The 14,291-nt window shown below is 37.1% G+C and overlaps 1 protein-coding gene across 12 annotated transcripts in view; it reads right to left on the bottom strand.

Annotated features, from left to right (window-relative positions):
• The window catches only part of LRIG2 (leucine rich repeats and immunoglobulin like domains 2), a 143,178-nt gene that overhangs the window by 15,899 nt on the left and 112,988 nt on the right, over positions 1-14,291 (bottom strand). For all 12 annotated transcript variants that reach the window (XM_087866177.1, XM_087866179.1, XM_087866178.1 and 9 more), the window contains 8 exons: positions 13,826-13,969; positions 13,574-13,717; positions 12,536-12,679; positions 12,186-12,329; positions 9,551-9,631; positions 8,771-8,842; positions 8,564-8,632; positions 3,725-3,888 (listed from right to left, as the gene is read on the bottom strand). In XM_087866177.1, coding sequence (XP_087722303.1) covers positions 3,725-3,888; positions 8,564-8,632; positions 8,771-8,842; positions 9,551-9,631; positions 12,186-12,329; positions 12,536-12,679; positions 13,574-13,717; positions 13,826-13,969 — 962 coding nt within the window. The remainder of the gene's footprint in view (positions 1-3,724; positions 3,889-8,563; positions 8,633-8,770; positions 8,843-9,550; positions 9,632-12,185; positions 12,330-12,535; positions 12,680-13,573; positions 13,718-13,825; positions 13,970-14,291) is intronic.

Here is a 14,291-nt window from a genome sequence, read left to right as displayed (position 1 = left end):
CTAACCAAATGAGACACCCAAGTGCCCCCCCAAAATAAAGTGTTTAAAAAAAAAAGAAAGAAAGAAAACAATGAATGGGTCAACAAAGAAATCAAAGAAGAAATAAAAAATTATATGAAAACAAATGAAAATGAAAAGAGTCCATGATCTTTGCGATGCACCAAAAGTGGCTCTAAGAGGGAAGTTTACAGCAAGACTTACCTCAAGAAGAAAGGAAAATCTCAAATAAACAACCTAACCTTAAACCTAAAGGAGCTAGAAAAAGAAGAAAACCCAAACCCAGCAAAAGTAAGGAAATAATAAAGATAAGAGCAGAAATAAATGACATAGAAAATTTAAAAAAAGAGAACAGATCAATGAAAAGAGGAGCTGGTTCTTTGAAAAGATCAAGAAAATTGATAAAGAGATTCATTTAAAAAAAGAGAAAGTGAGAGAGAAGACCCAAATAAATAAGATTATTAATGAAAGACGAGAAATAACCACCAACACCATAGAAATACAAATAATTTTAACAGAATATTATGAAAACCTACCTATCAACAAGTTGGACAACTTAGAAGAAATAGATAAATTTCTAGAGACATGTAACCTACCAAAATTAAAGCAGGAAGAAATAGAAAATTTGAACAGACCAATTACCAGCAATGAAATTGAATCAATAATTTAAAAGCTCTCAAAAAATCAAAAGTCCAGGACCAGACAGTTTCACAGGTGAATTCTACCAAACATTTAAAGAAGAGTTAATACCCATTCTCCTCAAACTATTCCAAAGAACACAAGAGGAAGGAAAACTTCCAAATTCATTCTATGATGAAGCCACTATCACCCTGATACCAAAACCAGATAAAGACACTACGAAAAAAGAGGACAACAGGCCAATATCTCCTATGAATATAGATGCAAAAATCCTCAACAAAATATTAGCAAACCAAATCCAACAAATTATTTTAAAAAACATACACCGCAATCAAGTGGGATTTATTCCCGGGATATTTAACATGCACAAAACGATCAACGTGATGCACCACATCAATAAAAGAAAGGAAAACAACCATATGATCCTTTTAACAGATGCAGAAAAAGCACCTGACAAAGTACAACATCCATCCATGATAAAAACCCTCTACAAAGTAGGTCTAGAGGGAACATATCTCAACATACTAAAGGCCTTACATGAAAAACCCACAGCCAACATCATACTGAATGGTGAAAAATTAAGAGCTTTTCCTCTAAGGTCAGGAACAAGACAAGGATGTCCATTCTCACCACTTTTATTCAACAGAGGACTAGAAGTCCTGGCTACAGCAATCAGACAACATAAAGAAATAAAAAGCATCTGAATAGGTACGAAAGAAGTAAAACTTTCACTATTTGCAGATAACATGATACTGTACATAGAAAACCCTCAAGACTCCACCAAAAAAACCCCACTAGAGCTGATAAATTAATTCAATAAGGTTCAAGACACAAAATCAACATGCAGATATCTGTTGCATTCCTATACACTAATAATGAAGCAGCAGAAAGTGAAATTAAGAAAACAATCCCATTTACAATTACACCAAACCAATAAATTACCTAGGAATAAACTTAACCAAAGAGGTGAAAGACCTGTACTCTGAAACTATAAACACTCAAGAAAGAAGTTAAAGATGACGCAAAGAAATGGAAAGACATTCCACAGACGTGGATTGGAAGAACAAATACTGTTAAAATGTTTGTACTACCCAAAGCAATCTACACATTTAATGCAATCCGTATCGAAATGCCAACAGTATTTTTCACAGAACTAGAACAATCCTAAAATTTGTATGGAACCACAAAACACCTCCAGTAGCCAAAGCAATCTTGACACAGAAAAACAAAACTGGAGATATCACAATTCCAGACTGCAAGTTATACTACAAAGTGGCAGTAATTAATATGGCATAAAAACAGATACACAGATCAATAGAACAGAATAGAAAACCCAAAAATAAACCCACAACTATAAGGTCAATTAATCCTCAACAAAGGAGGAATGAATATACAACGGGAAAGAGACAGTCTCTTCAACAAACGGTGCTGGGAATACTGGTCAGCTGCATGTGAAAGAATGACACTGGACCACTTTCTTTCACCATACACAAACATAAATTCGGAATTGATTAAAGACCTAAATGCGAGACCTGAAACCGTAAAAATCCTAGAAGAGAACAAGGCAGTAATTTCTCTGACATCAGCTGTAGCAACATTTTTCTAGATCTGTCTCCTGAGATAAGAGAAAGAAAAGCAAAAGTAAACTATCGGGACTACACCAATATAAAAAATTTCTGCACAGGGGTGCCTGGGTGGCTCAGCTGGTTAAGTGTCTGCCTTTGGCTCAGGTCATGATCTCAGGGTCCTGGGATCGAGTCCCACACTGGGCTCCTTCCTCTGTGGGGAGCCTGCTTCTCCCTTTCCCTTTGCCTGCTGCTCACTCTCCCTCTCCCTTTGCCTGCCATTCCCCCTGCTTTTGTGTGTGTTCTCATTCTCTAATAAAATAAAATCTAAAAAAAAAAAAAAAAATCTGCACAGTAAACAACCAACAAAACTAAAAGGCAACCTACTGAATGGGAGAAGATATTTGCAAATGACATATCCGATACAAAGTGTTAATATCCAAAATATATAAAGAACTGCTACAACACAATACCCCAAAACAAACAATCCAATTTAAAAATGGCCAGGGGCGGCTGGGTGGCAAAGTCAGTTGAGCATATCTGACTCTTGGTTTTGGCTCAAGTCATGATCTCAGGGTCCTGAGATCGAGCCCCACATCAGGCTGCACACTCAGCACAGAGTCTGCTTGAGATTCTCTTTCCCTCTGCCCCTCCCACTCATGCAGTCTTTCTCTAAAGTAAATAAATAAATCTTAAAAAAAAAAAATACACAGAAGACATGAACAGACACTTCTCCAAAATAGACAGATGGCCAACAGACACATGAAAAGATGCTCAACAGCACTCATTATCAGGGAAATGCAAATCATAACCACAATGAGGATACCACCCCTCATGTGTCAGAATGGCTAAAATCAAAAACACAAGAAACAACAAGTGTTGGTGAGGATGCGGAGAAAAGGGAACCCTCCTGCATTGTTGGTGGGAATGCAAGCTGGTGCAGCCACCGTGGAAAACAGTATGGAGGTTCCTCAAAAAATTAAAAATAGAACTACCCTACAATTCAGGAACCACACTACCCAAAGAATAAAAAACACGAACTGAAAGGGATACATGGACCCCTATGTTTATTACAGCATTATTTACAAAAGCCAAATTATGGAAGGAGACCAAGTGTCCATTTATAGATGGATCAAGATGTCGTATATACATGCAATGGAATATTATTCAGCCATAAAAAAGAGATGTTACCATATGCAATGACATGGATGGAGCTAGAGAGTATAATGCTAAGTAAAATAAATCAGATAGCAAAAGACAAGTATCATAAGATCTCACTGATATGTGAAACTTAAAAAACAAAACAAACGAGCAAAGAAAAAAGAGAGAGACAAACCAAGAAATGACTCTTAGCTATAAAGAACAAACACGGTTACCAGCTGGGAGGTGGATGGGAGAAGGGGTAAATAGGAGATGGGGACTAAATAGTACACTTATCATGATGAAAAAATAATAATAAAACAAAACGATTTTTAAAAGACAGTAAGTGTATAGTATACAAAACTTTAAAACAAAATACAAACCACAGACAAAATCTTTCAGATCCACATTCAGGATGCTCTGCCCTGCTAGCCATTCGGGGTGTGCACAGCTTACGTTCACAGAATGCTGCAAGTTGTTATCAACCAGCCACTGAAGCAACCACTTCAAATGGCAGTCACAGAGTAAACTGTTTGTGTTCAGAATCCTGCAGAAGCCAAGAAGAAAAGAAATACCCTTTACTTTTCGTTCTGTTCACCATTAAAAGCTTACTGTGCACCCATGCATTTTTCTCACCAAAAAATGTTCAACCTGAATCAAACCACAAGAAAACAAACTCAGACCGTCGGCCTCAACTCCTCAAATACGTCAGTGTCATCCAAGACATTAAGAAAAGGGGCGAAACAAGGGTAAGGGACCTATTTTAGATTAAAGGAGACTAAAGACTCATTACCAAATGCAGCACATGATTCTTGACTGGAAGAAATATCTACAAAGAACATTTTTTGACATTGGGGAAATCAGAGTATGGATTCCATGTCAGTTAATATTATTTTATCAATGTTCATTTAATTGAGTGAGATAATAGTGCTGTGGCAATACATAGGAGAACACCCTTGTTTTTGGGAAATACATGCTGAGATATTTAGGGATAAAGTGTCATGATGTCTGCAACTTACTATCAAATGGCTAAGCAAAGTAGTAGTGTTGTGTGGAGAGGAGAGAGAGATGGAGAGCGAGAGACAGACAGGAGGAGGAAGGGAGAGAAACATCACAAATTTAGCAAAAAGGTAACAAGGAGTAAATCTAGGTAAAGGGAATATGGATGTTAACCGTACTTTCCTTTCAATTTTTGAGGCTTAAAATTTTTCCCAGAAAAGTTTGGGGGAAAGCTTACCACATACATTGTAGCATAGAGACATGTTTGTTGTGGAGAAGACATATTCCACAAGAATTCCAGAAGAATTATTTTCAAATTATTTCATCAAGACTGAAAACACTTCAGCCTTGTGGCAATGTGTACTGCAACTTAAACTGGGAACCAGTGACATTCTATTTGTTGTCTATGATAGGGCTATAAAACATACTGGAAAAATCAGGTTTTCTCTTAATGACCCCGTGAATGTCCCATCCACCTGGAAGTAGTGAAAGCAAATGATTTTGAGAACACTGTAACTTGCTTTGTGTGCTTCACCAAAATCCTCATCCAGTTTTAAAGTATCTACGATTTGATTCCAAAGAAGTTTCAGTCTTCAATGGTATCTCAAAAGCTTATTTGACTAAGAGTTATTTTAATTATTCAGGTCAAAAGTTACCTTTTGCATTTAAGAATTCTTAAGTTATATTCACTCGTTGATAGACAAATATTTGAGCCTACTAACATGCGAGGCACTGCTCTAGGCTGTGAGAATATAGGCCTCACAGAACTTAAGTATTCATCAGAGCCAAGCAATAAACAAATAAAGGCAAAGAACAATGAGTGCTATCAAGAAAAACAAAGCTAGGCAAAGATATAGAGAGGGCAGCTACCAATTTAGATAAAGTGGTCAGGGAAAGATTCTTTGAAGAGATGGCATTTGGGCAAAGACCTTAAAGAAGTGAGAGAGCAAATCCCACAAAGACCTGAGGTAAGAGTGTTCGCATACACAGGAAACTGCATGCAAAAGCGTTGAGGCAGACATGCCCAGTGCACTTGAGGAAAAGCAGGGAGGCCACTGAGCACAGTGAGGGAGGGGACAGTGACAGGAATGAGGTTAGGGAGCTGGGCAAGGAAGACCAGGCCATGCAGGTGCTTTACAAACTAAGAAAAGAACTTGAGGTATTTTCTCTCTATGTGTGAAGGAAGCCACTGGAAGGTTAAGAATAGAGGAGATATGTGGTCTGATTTATGGTTTGTCAGGTATAAACTGGACTCATAAGACCTAGACTTAATCCTGATTCTGCTACCGACCTTAGGTAAAATACTTAATGTCTCCAAAATCTCAGTTTCTATTTCTGGAAAATGGGTTTGAGAATGCCTACCTCAAAAAAAATTTAAATAAAGCATTTAGCACAGTGCCTGGACACAGATACCACTGAAGTCACATTACTTCCCTTTATTTCTGTTTCTTCTGCATCTTTCCACCCTCACATGCTAACCAACCTGCCCCCAAGGACGTCACAGAATACCCTGCATTCCCTCAAAAAGTGTGTGGACAGATATACACCAAAATATTAACAGTGGTTGTTTTTGAGTAGTGGGATCTGGGGACTTGCTCTCCTTGCTTTATGTTTTCTAATGTTTCTACCATGACTATATAAGTTTAATGCAACATATTTCTTACTTTATATACGACTTTCCCATCTCCCCTCAATAGTTATGCAAAGCACTGTGAAGGATACCAGAAAGCATAAAGATATATCTTAATAAATCTTGATGTAACAGTATTGTAAATATGACTTAGATTTAAAGTAAACCAAAAGCAAGCAAAATTTCTCAGTAAAAAAGGTGTGTTAGAGTTTCCTCCATTAGCAGTTTGTTCAAACCAGTTCTCAAAAATTACCAAATGACTGCAGACTGAAACTACACTATTTGCTTTCATCTACTACCTAAATTACATTTTACACTTAGCTCTCATAACAAGAGTTAAAAATTTATTGGTGGCCCTCAAATTATCATGGGCAAAAAAAGGTAATACTGATATGCACTAGGCTGTGCCCTTAAAAGTTAAAGTGAGGGTTGCTGGAGAGGATGGGGGTGGAGGGATAAGGTAACTGGGTACTAGACATTAAGAAGGGTACGTGATGTAATGAGCACTAGGTATTATATAAGACTGATGAATCACTGACCTCTACCTCTGAAACCAATAATACATTATTATATGTTAATTAGCTGAATTTAAATTTAAAAAAAAAAGAAAAAAAGTTAAGCCTAGGAGAAATAACTCAAAATATGTTGACCAAAAAAAAAAAAAAAAAAAAAGCCAATTAAAAGTCTGGCAGAAAATAACTAATCATGATTTCCATTAACATTTTTATTTTATTAATATTAGTTATTCAACTTTAATTATGTGTCAGGCTCTGTGCTGAGCACCTTCTCAAAACCTTCCAAAGTTTCCTAATGTACTTAGAGGAAAAAAAAAATCCAAAGTCCTCATGACTCATCGGGCCCTAGGTGGTCTGGTTCCTGCTTAACTCTCTGATCTCACCTCCTACCACTCTTCCTCTTGCTCTCTTCCAGCCACACTGGTGTCTTCACTATTCTTCAAGTGTAAGAAGCAAGCTCCTACCTCAGGACCTTTTCACTTGCTGTTTTCTGTGCCTGGAATACTCTTTACTCAGTATTCAACACCACTCACTAATGTCCTGACTTAAATGCTATTATCTTAAAAAAAAAAAAAAAAAAAAGCCTTCCCTCACTACTTTATCCAAAACAGCAATCCCAGTCACTCTCCAGACCTGTAACCCACCTTTATTCTCCTTCAAAACTCTTATTACCTGATGAGATATTATATATCTACTGATTTTTTCTTTGATTTTCTTACTAGAATTTATTGTAATGTGCTATGAGGATAGAGATTTTGTCTTGTTCACTACTGTGTTTTTAACATCTAGGACAGTACCCTACATAGCAGATGACAATAAATATCTCTTGAATAAACAAACCAGATCATTTTATCCTCACATAACTCTGAGGGAGGTACAACTCCCACTCTGAGAATGGCAACTGAGTCTTAGACTAAATTTTCCCAATGTCACATAGCTGTAAAGAATGGAGCAGAAATTTGAAATCTAGACAGTTTGAACTCACGCACACTTGCAGTGCCTCTCAAACTACCTGTGATGAAGGACCAGTCTTATAAATTTCCAATCTGTTGCAGATTAATACTTCTGTAAAATTCAACAAAAGTGTCACAGTAATGTCAAATTTTCAAAAAGTTTCTAAACGCTTACTATGAATTTCTATCCTTATCTTGTCATGAACCAGTTCTGGTCCACAGTCCTTCCTTTGAGTGGCTTTAAAGCAAGGCGACATTAATTGTTTTAGTCCACTGATTCCTAACACTGGGTCAATATTCAAATCACCAGAGTTTAAAATTAATGCCAATGCCCAACTAGCCACCCCTCCCCCTGGGAAATCTCTTAAACCAATAACAGTAAGTTTTAGAAAATCATTAACGAAAAAGGGTATAAAATAATATGTGTTTTTCTGGGGCGCCTGGGTGGCGCAGTCGTTAAGCCTCTGCCTTCGGCTCAGGGCGTGATCCCGGCGTTCTGGGATCGAGCCCCACATCAGGCTCTTCCGCTATGAGCCTGCTTCTTCCTCTCCCACTCCCCCTGCTTGTGTTCCCTCTCTCGCTGGCTGTCTCTCTGTCAAATAAATAAATCTTAAAAATAATAATAATAATATGTGTTTTTCTATTACAACTATTTAACAGTGTTTGACCATTTTAGTAGTCTGAAAAAACAGATTAGACATTCTCTCTGACCATTATACTGAAAGTGCTGGATTATCTCCAACAAATTACCTAATACCTTAACTGTAATCCACCCTAAGATTCCCACCATAAGGGGATTGGGAACACATTTTTTCAATAATCCAAAAATAAATGGGGGGGGGGGGGCCCACAGGAGGATATAACTAAAGCACAAGGAGCTGTGCTAAGGTCTCTTTAACTATAAGCACAGGCAAAACAGAAGGTCTTGGTGCCACAAACTCCAGGCTTTTCAATCTTGGGTTATTTTAAAATTATATCCAGCCACTAAAGTAACTGAATATTAACACTTTTTTTTTCCTGCCTAAATTGTGTGTTTTTGGAAATACATGGGTCACATTCATCACACTTTAAGCACAAGCATGAATAATGATCTAATGATTGGTGACAAAAAGACAAGTTACGTACAGTTCTTTCAAGCGAGTCTGAGAAAAAGCATTTTCTTGGATAGACATTATAGCATTGTTGTTCAAATCCCTGAAATGAAGAGAAATGAAACATTACCGGTCACCATTTCTACAATTAAATTATATAAACACTTTAAATGGTCATGAGAACCTCTGCTAATAGCAAAGATTATTTATATACTGAGCAAAATGGATGCAAAATACTTACAGATGCTCAAGGGATTCAAGACCAATGAATGCTTTCTTTGTAATTGATTTAATTTGATTTCCTTGTAAGATTCTGAAACACAAACAGACCTTTCTAATAAAGCTCTCCACTAAGCAAAATTTAATTCATTAAATCAAACATTTACCTATAAAAAGTGAAAATAAGTTTAACATGAATTTTTAAGAAAGCTGTGAACCTTATTAGCAACCAATGCAAAGCACAGAATGAAGGTCTCTATTACGAGGTTGGAGCTCAACAAGGTGCCTGTGAACTGCCATGCGAACCGGTGATTCACTGCTAGATTTCATATGAGAAACGGGATTAGAGTCCCAATCTCTTCCTTCTTAGCAAAAGATGAGGTCAAAGAAATTCAGGCAAGTGTGAAGCTGTGGAGAAATTCTCAGGAGAGAAGATCTAAAATCTTGAGAGAATTCCTCTTTCTTGATAAATTACCCATAAATCTCTCATAATTAAAAACAATACTGGTTCAACTTTGGTTACTCAGTGCATTTCTTTTACGTGAATCGAAATTCTAGTTCTAGGAATAACCTCTTTGAGGGCCCACAGGAAAGCCCTTTCAATAGAAAGTGTTCCACCACTAAATAAACAAATAAATAAAATTTAAAGCCACTGATAAACAAGAACCTTACTAAACAAAAAGCTTCTTCATTTAGTGGGTGAGTCAAAAGGCTGACTTTCCAGCCATAGCAAAAAGACATAATCCAATCACATTTACAATTGGTTCTTATATAGGCATACATAAATATTATAAATACATACAATTTAGTAAGACTTGTGAGTCCAGCAAAAGCTTCACTAGCATCTTCTATGGCCCATGAAATTTCATTGTTTCTTAAGTTTCTACAAAAATGTCAGAGAAAGACAGGTTATGTTAGTCAACATGACCATGATGGCACTGGGCATCATCCTGACAGGGCAATGCTAATTTTCATCCTTATTTTATCAGTTATTTATGATGAAGACTCATCTCTTCTTTTTTAGAGAATACCTGCAATAAGTAAGAACTTAAGCAAAGGATTAAGCTGGCCTTGATAAATAAACTAAGCAACCTGCGAAGAGTATTAATCTTCCTACCTAATAGCCCCTAATTTTGTTAGCATATTAAAAATTATAGTCAGGGTACTGCAAAAAGCAGGATTTCAAGACGCAGGGGATATGGCTTACAAATGTGATTTTAGACTAATGGGATTTCTGGGTGACCCAAGCCTTCCCATGGGCCCTTAAACCTAAAATGGCTAACAAAGAATAATGTCAGTCTAAAGCTTCACAGCTCGACAGCAATTAAACATGCCCCCCGGGAAGCAAGACTGATATACCCACACACTAGGGTGATCACTGTTATTTTTAAAAGGGAAAGTATGGATCTTTTAAAAGTCCACTGCTGCGTTCTCAGAGGAAATGCAACTGCACCACACGGTGTCCTGCTGGAAGAAGTACCAGTTACAGATATTTAATCACTTTTGCTTCCTTAAGGCATCTCATAATAAAACACAAAGCTCTTTTTTTTATAATACATTTTTAAGTTATGTAACAGTAAGGAGGTAGGCGATCACTCTTCCCCCTTAGCTGCATCTTTACTTGAAGTGAAAGCTAACAGGTTCATTTTATTTTACTAAGGAATAAACGTTGAAACAGTTCAACATTCCAAGACTTTCCCCCTCCTGCAGAATACAGCATGAACAGAACTCACTGACCAAAGGGAGTAAGAAGTATACACTCTGGTGGGAGTACTGCCCTAAAGCCAGAATTTTTCAGATCTTATCCTAATTCTGCCTTAACCATCTCTGTGGCATTAGACAAACATTTATTTCTGCAATTACTTTCCTAAACTTTAATACTAGAAGTAATAATCTGTGGTATACTGAAAGAACCTGCTTGCCATTCTTCAAATTGCCAAAAGGCTACAGCTACATCTGCTGTAAATTCCTGGGTTTGAACTCTTCTAGGTTCACCTCTAATAATGTAGAAAAAAGAAAAAAAATCACTTTCAATTTTTCAAGGGCAAATCTGAAGGAAAACTACCTCATTAAGCTAAAAAAAAAAAATTGAACTTGTGCAAGTATAACACTTTCACAAAATTATCATGCTTTCTTTCTTATTGATGTCTAGGTCCCAAAGTTGGGAGCTTGCCTTTTTTCTGAGACCATTTATCAACTCTGAGCCTGATGACCAAAAAGCCCCCTATTCAGGAACCTTAAGAATCTACAAATTCTACTAACTAGCCTTTTTCTTTTATTCTGCTCTAGGAATGAAGTCACTGTATTTCGTTAAAATACCTCTTCATTCAATTACAGTTCATGACAGGGGTAAAACAGCCAACTTACAGAAACCCCCAGAACTTTAGAGTTGAAATTGTCTGTAGCAACCATTTACTCCTATGTCCATCCTCTGCTGGATGAAGACACATGGAAAATGACATCCAGGGAAGGTTAAGTGATTCTGTCCATCTGGCAGTATGGTTAGGAACACATGAGACATGAGCTTTAGTGTCAAACAGACCTCGATTCTAATTCTGGCTCAAACATTTACAAGCTGTGTGACTTTATCCTGAATATGCCCAATTTTGTCTATCTCTGAAACGAGGCAGGGTCCGGCCTGGTTAGTTAGTTCTTGGACGAAAGACCAGCTGGGAATACAAGTTGTGTAACTTTAAACAATCATTTTAATCTCTCTGAACCTCAGCCTCCTGATATGGAAAAGAGCAGTAATATCCTCGTATTCTGAAAGCACGTAATACACATTCGATCACTGATAACTGTAAGCTTTTTCTGTTCAAAGTCATGCAGCAAATTAGCGACAATGAACAGTGCTCCTGCGAGAGCTGCTCCCACTATACATCCTGTATCCTGCTGAATGAAAAGTAGTAGTTTTCTGGTAGTAGTTCAAGGTCAGAGGAACAAGAAAATGTGCATTCTTGACTAGCAACTGTGTTTTATTCCACAGTAACTGGCACAATAAGAGATGCTTTGTTGTGTAGTTGATTAAATTCAGAATTACAGTACAAACTGAACTGGCTAAAGATAAATAAGATTTATGTGTGGGAATAGAGACAAGTAAGATTGTCTTGCCCCAAGGTATAAGATAGAAAAAGCACTGCAAAATATTAACACAAACATAATGTGTAGCTTGATTAGCTGTTTTAATTTGCTTTACTATTTTTTTTTAAAGACTGTATTTATATATGAGAGAAAGACAGAGCGCGCACAAGCAAGGGGAGGGGCAGAGGGACAAGCAGACTCCCATTGAGCAGGGAGCCCAAAGCAGGGCTCAATCGTAGGATCCTGAGATCATGACCAGACCCAAAGCTGAATACTTAATCAACTGAGCACCTAGGCGCCCCTATTTACTTTACTGCTTAAAAAAAAATAGCAAAAAAAAGGACAGATGTACTTACAGTGTCTGAAGATTGGAAAGAAATCTAAATACACCATCAGCAATGTGAGTGACTCTGTTGTCCCCTAAATTCAGTCTCTCTAGTAAGCTCAGACCCACAAAGGCAGATTCATCCAGGCGAGTCAACTGGTTATAGGACAAATCACTAAAAACAGGAAACATGGAAGCTAAGGAATTCATTGTATTTTAATTCAACTTTCCTACTCTCATTTTATTTATATGATAAATTAAGAGCTTTCAACAAACTTCTAATAAAGAGGGATGTCAGATCTTATTATTGGTCATGAGAATGATTTATTCCAACCTACTCTAGTCTCACAACCTTCCCCTGAAACGCCATCCAACACTCACAGTTCAGATAGTCTTTGGCAGAACTCCCATGCATCAGGGCTGATTCTTTCAACAGCATTCTGGCTCACATAGAGCTGTTGTAACATTCGCAGGCCATACAACCACCCCTTGTTCACTTCTGTAAGGTTATTATACTCTAGTTCTCTGCAGAATTAGAGAAAGAAAGGAGAAAATACGTTTCAAAACAAGGCACTGCAATGAAAAGATTCCAAAACTCTTCATTAGTTCTTGCTCAGAGAGGCATATCCTTTTGCTCAATCCAAGTAAGCCAACAAAGTCTATTCAATAAATATTTATATTTTACTTACAATTTATTGCTAGAAGGTAGTAAGACCATCTAAAACATCAGATCTATAAAATCAACACACTAAGAAGTTTGATATATCTGTTCATGGTAAATTCTGATAATTTTCATCAGCTCCAAACATTAAGAAACTATAAGCTTTTCAGGGACGCCTGGGTGGCACAGCGGTTGGGCGTCTGCCTTCAGCTCAGGGCGTGATCCCGGCGTTATGGGATCGAGCCCCACATCAGGCTCTTCCGCTATGAGCCTGCTTCTTCCTCTCCCACTCCCCCTGCTTGTGTTCCCTCTCTCGCAGGCTATCTCTATGTCTGTCGAATAAATAAATAAAATCTTTAAAAAAAAAAAAAAAGAAAGAAAGAAACTATAAGCTTTTCAGACAATTTTTTTTAAAGTAGGCTCCATGTCCAGTGTGAAGCCCACCGTGGAGCTTGAACTCACGACCCTGAGATCAAGACCTGAGCTGAGGTCAAGAGTCAGACACTTAACTGACTGAGCCACCCAGGAGCCCTTAGATGGAATGTTTGTAAGAATGATGGAAAAAAAATACCAGTTCGATAACAAAGCTTAAAGAGCTTTGCATACACTTATTTCACATCAGAAAAGGGAGAAAAAACTAATGTACTTGGGTATAATTAAATCAACTATCCCAGCCATTTGGCACTAACAAGTCCCAGGAAGACCCTTATTCCTAACAATATTCCTAACAATATTTTATTCTAGTTCATAGTACTTACAATTCTTCCATGTTATCCAAGCCAAAAAAAGCTCCATCCTTAAGTTTGCTAATACCATTCCGCTGCATCTTCAAAGATCTTAACGAATCAAGCCCTTGGAATGTCAGACCTTCCACCACTTTAATCCTGTTTCTTTTAAGCTCCCTTTAACAAAAATAGTTTTACAGTCAGAAATTTGCTGATTTGCTCCAATGATAATTAAAATAATTTAAAAGAAAAAACATCTTAAAATCCATCTATTTAGTTACTCACAAGAACTGGAGGTGAGGTAGCTTGAAAATCTTGGGTGGAATCATGCTGATTCTGTTCCTATTTAACTTTACCACTAGTAAGGAACTAGATAAATTATCAAAGCAACCAGCCTCCAAGATGGTTATCCTATTATTACTCAAATTCCTAAAACGAACAAGATAACAAAAAAATTTAGTGAAACAAAACATTCTACCACCTGACAGCTACCCAAAGTCTGAGTGAGCCCCAGCTCCACCACTCAGCAACTATACACAACTTTACAAATCATTTAACTGCTTTGTTTCTTCAACTACAAAATAAGGATAATACCTACTTCATTTAGGTTCAAACAGTACAAATAAATATGCTTTGTAAACTGTAAAACACTAGCACACATACTGATTATCATTATACAGGATAAGCCACTAATTAAAAAACCAATCCTATTTACTTTTTATAAAACTGTTAGCAAAACACACCCAAAATT

This window comes from Ursus americanus, chromosome 12 (assembly GCF_024610735.1).
Source record: "Ursus americanus isolate L20-20 chromosome 12, mUrsAme1.1.p, whole genome shotgun sequence".
NCBI lineage: Eukaryota > Metazoa > Chordata > Mammalia > Carnivora > Ursidae > Ursus > Ursus americanus.
Note: the sequence above shows the minus strand (reverse complement) of the source record. Positions and strands in the feature narration are given on the sequence as shown.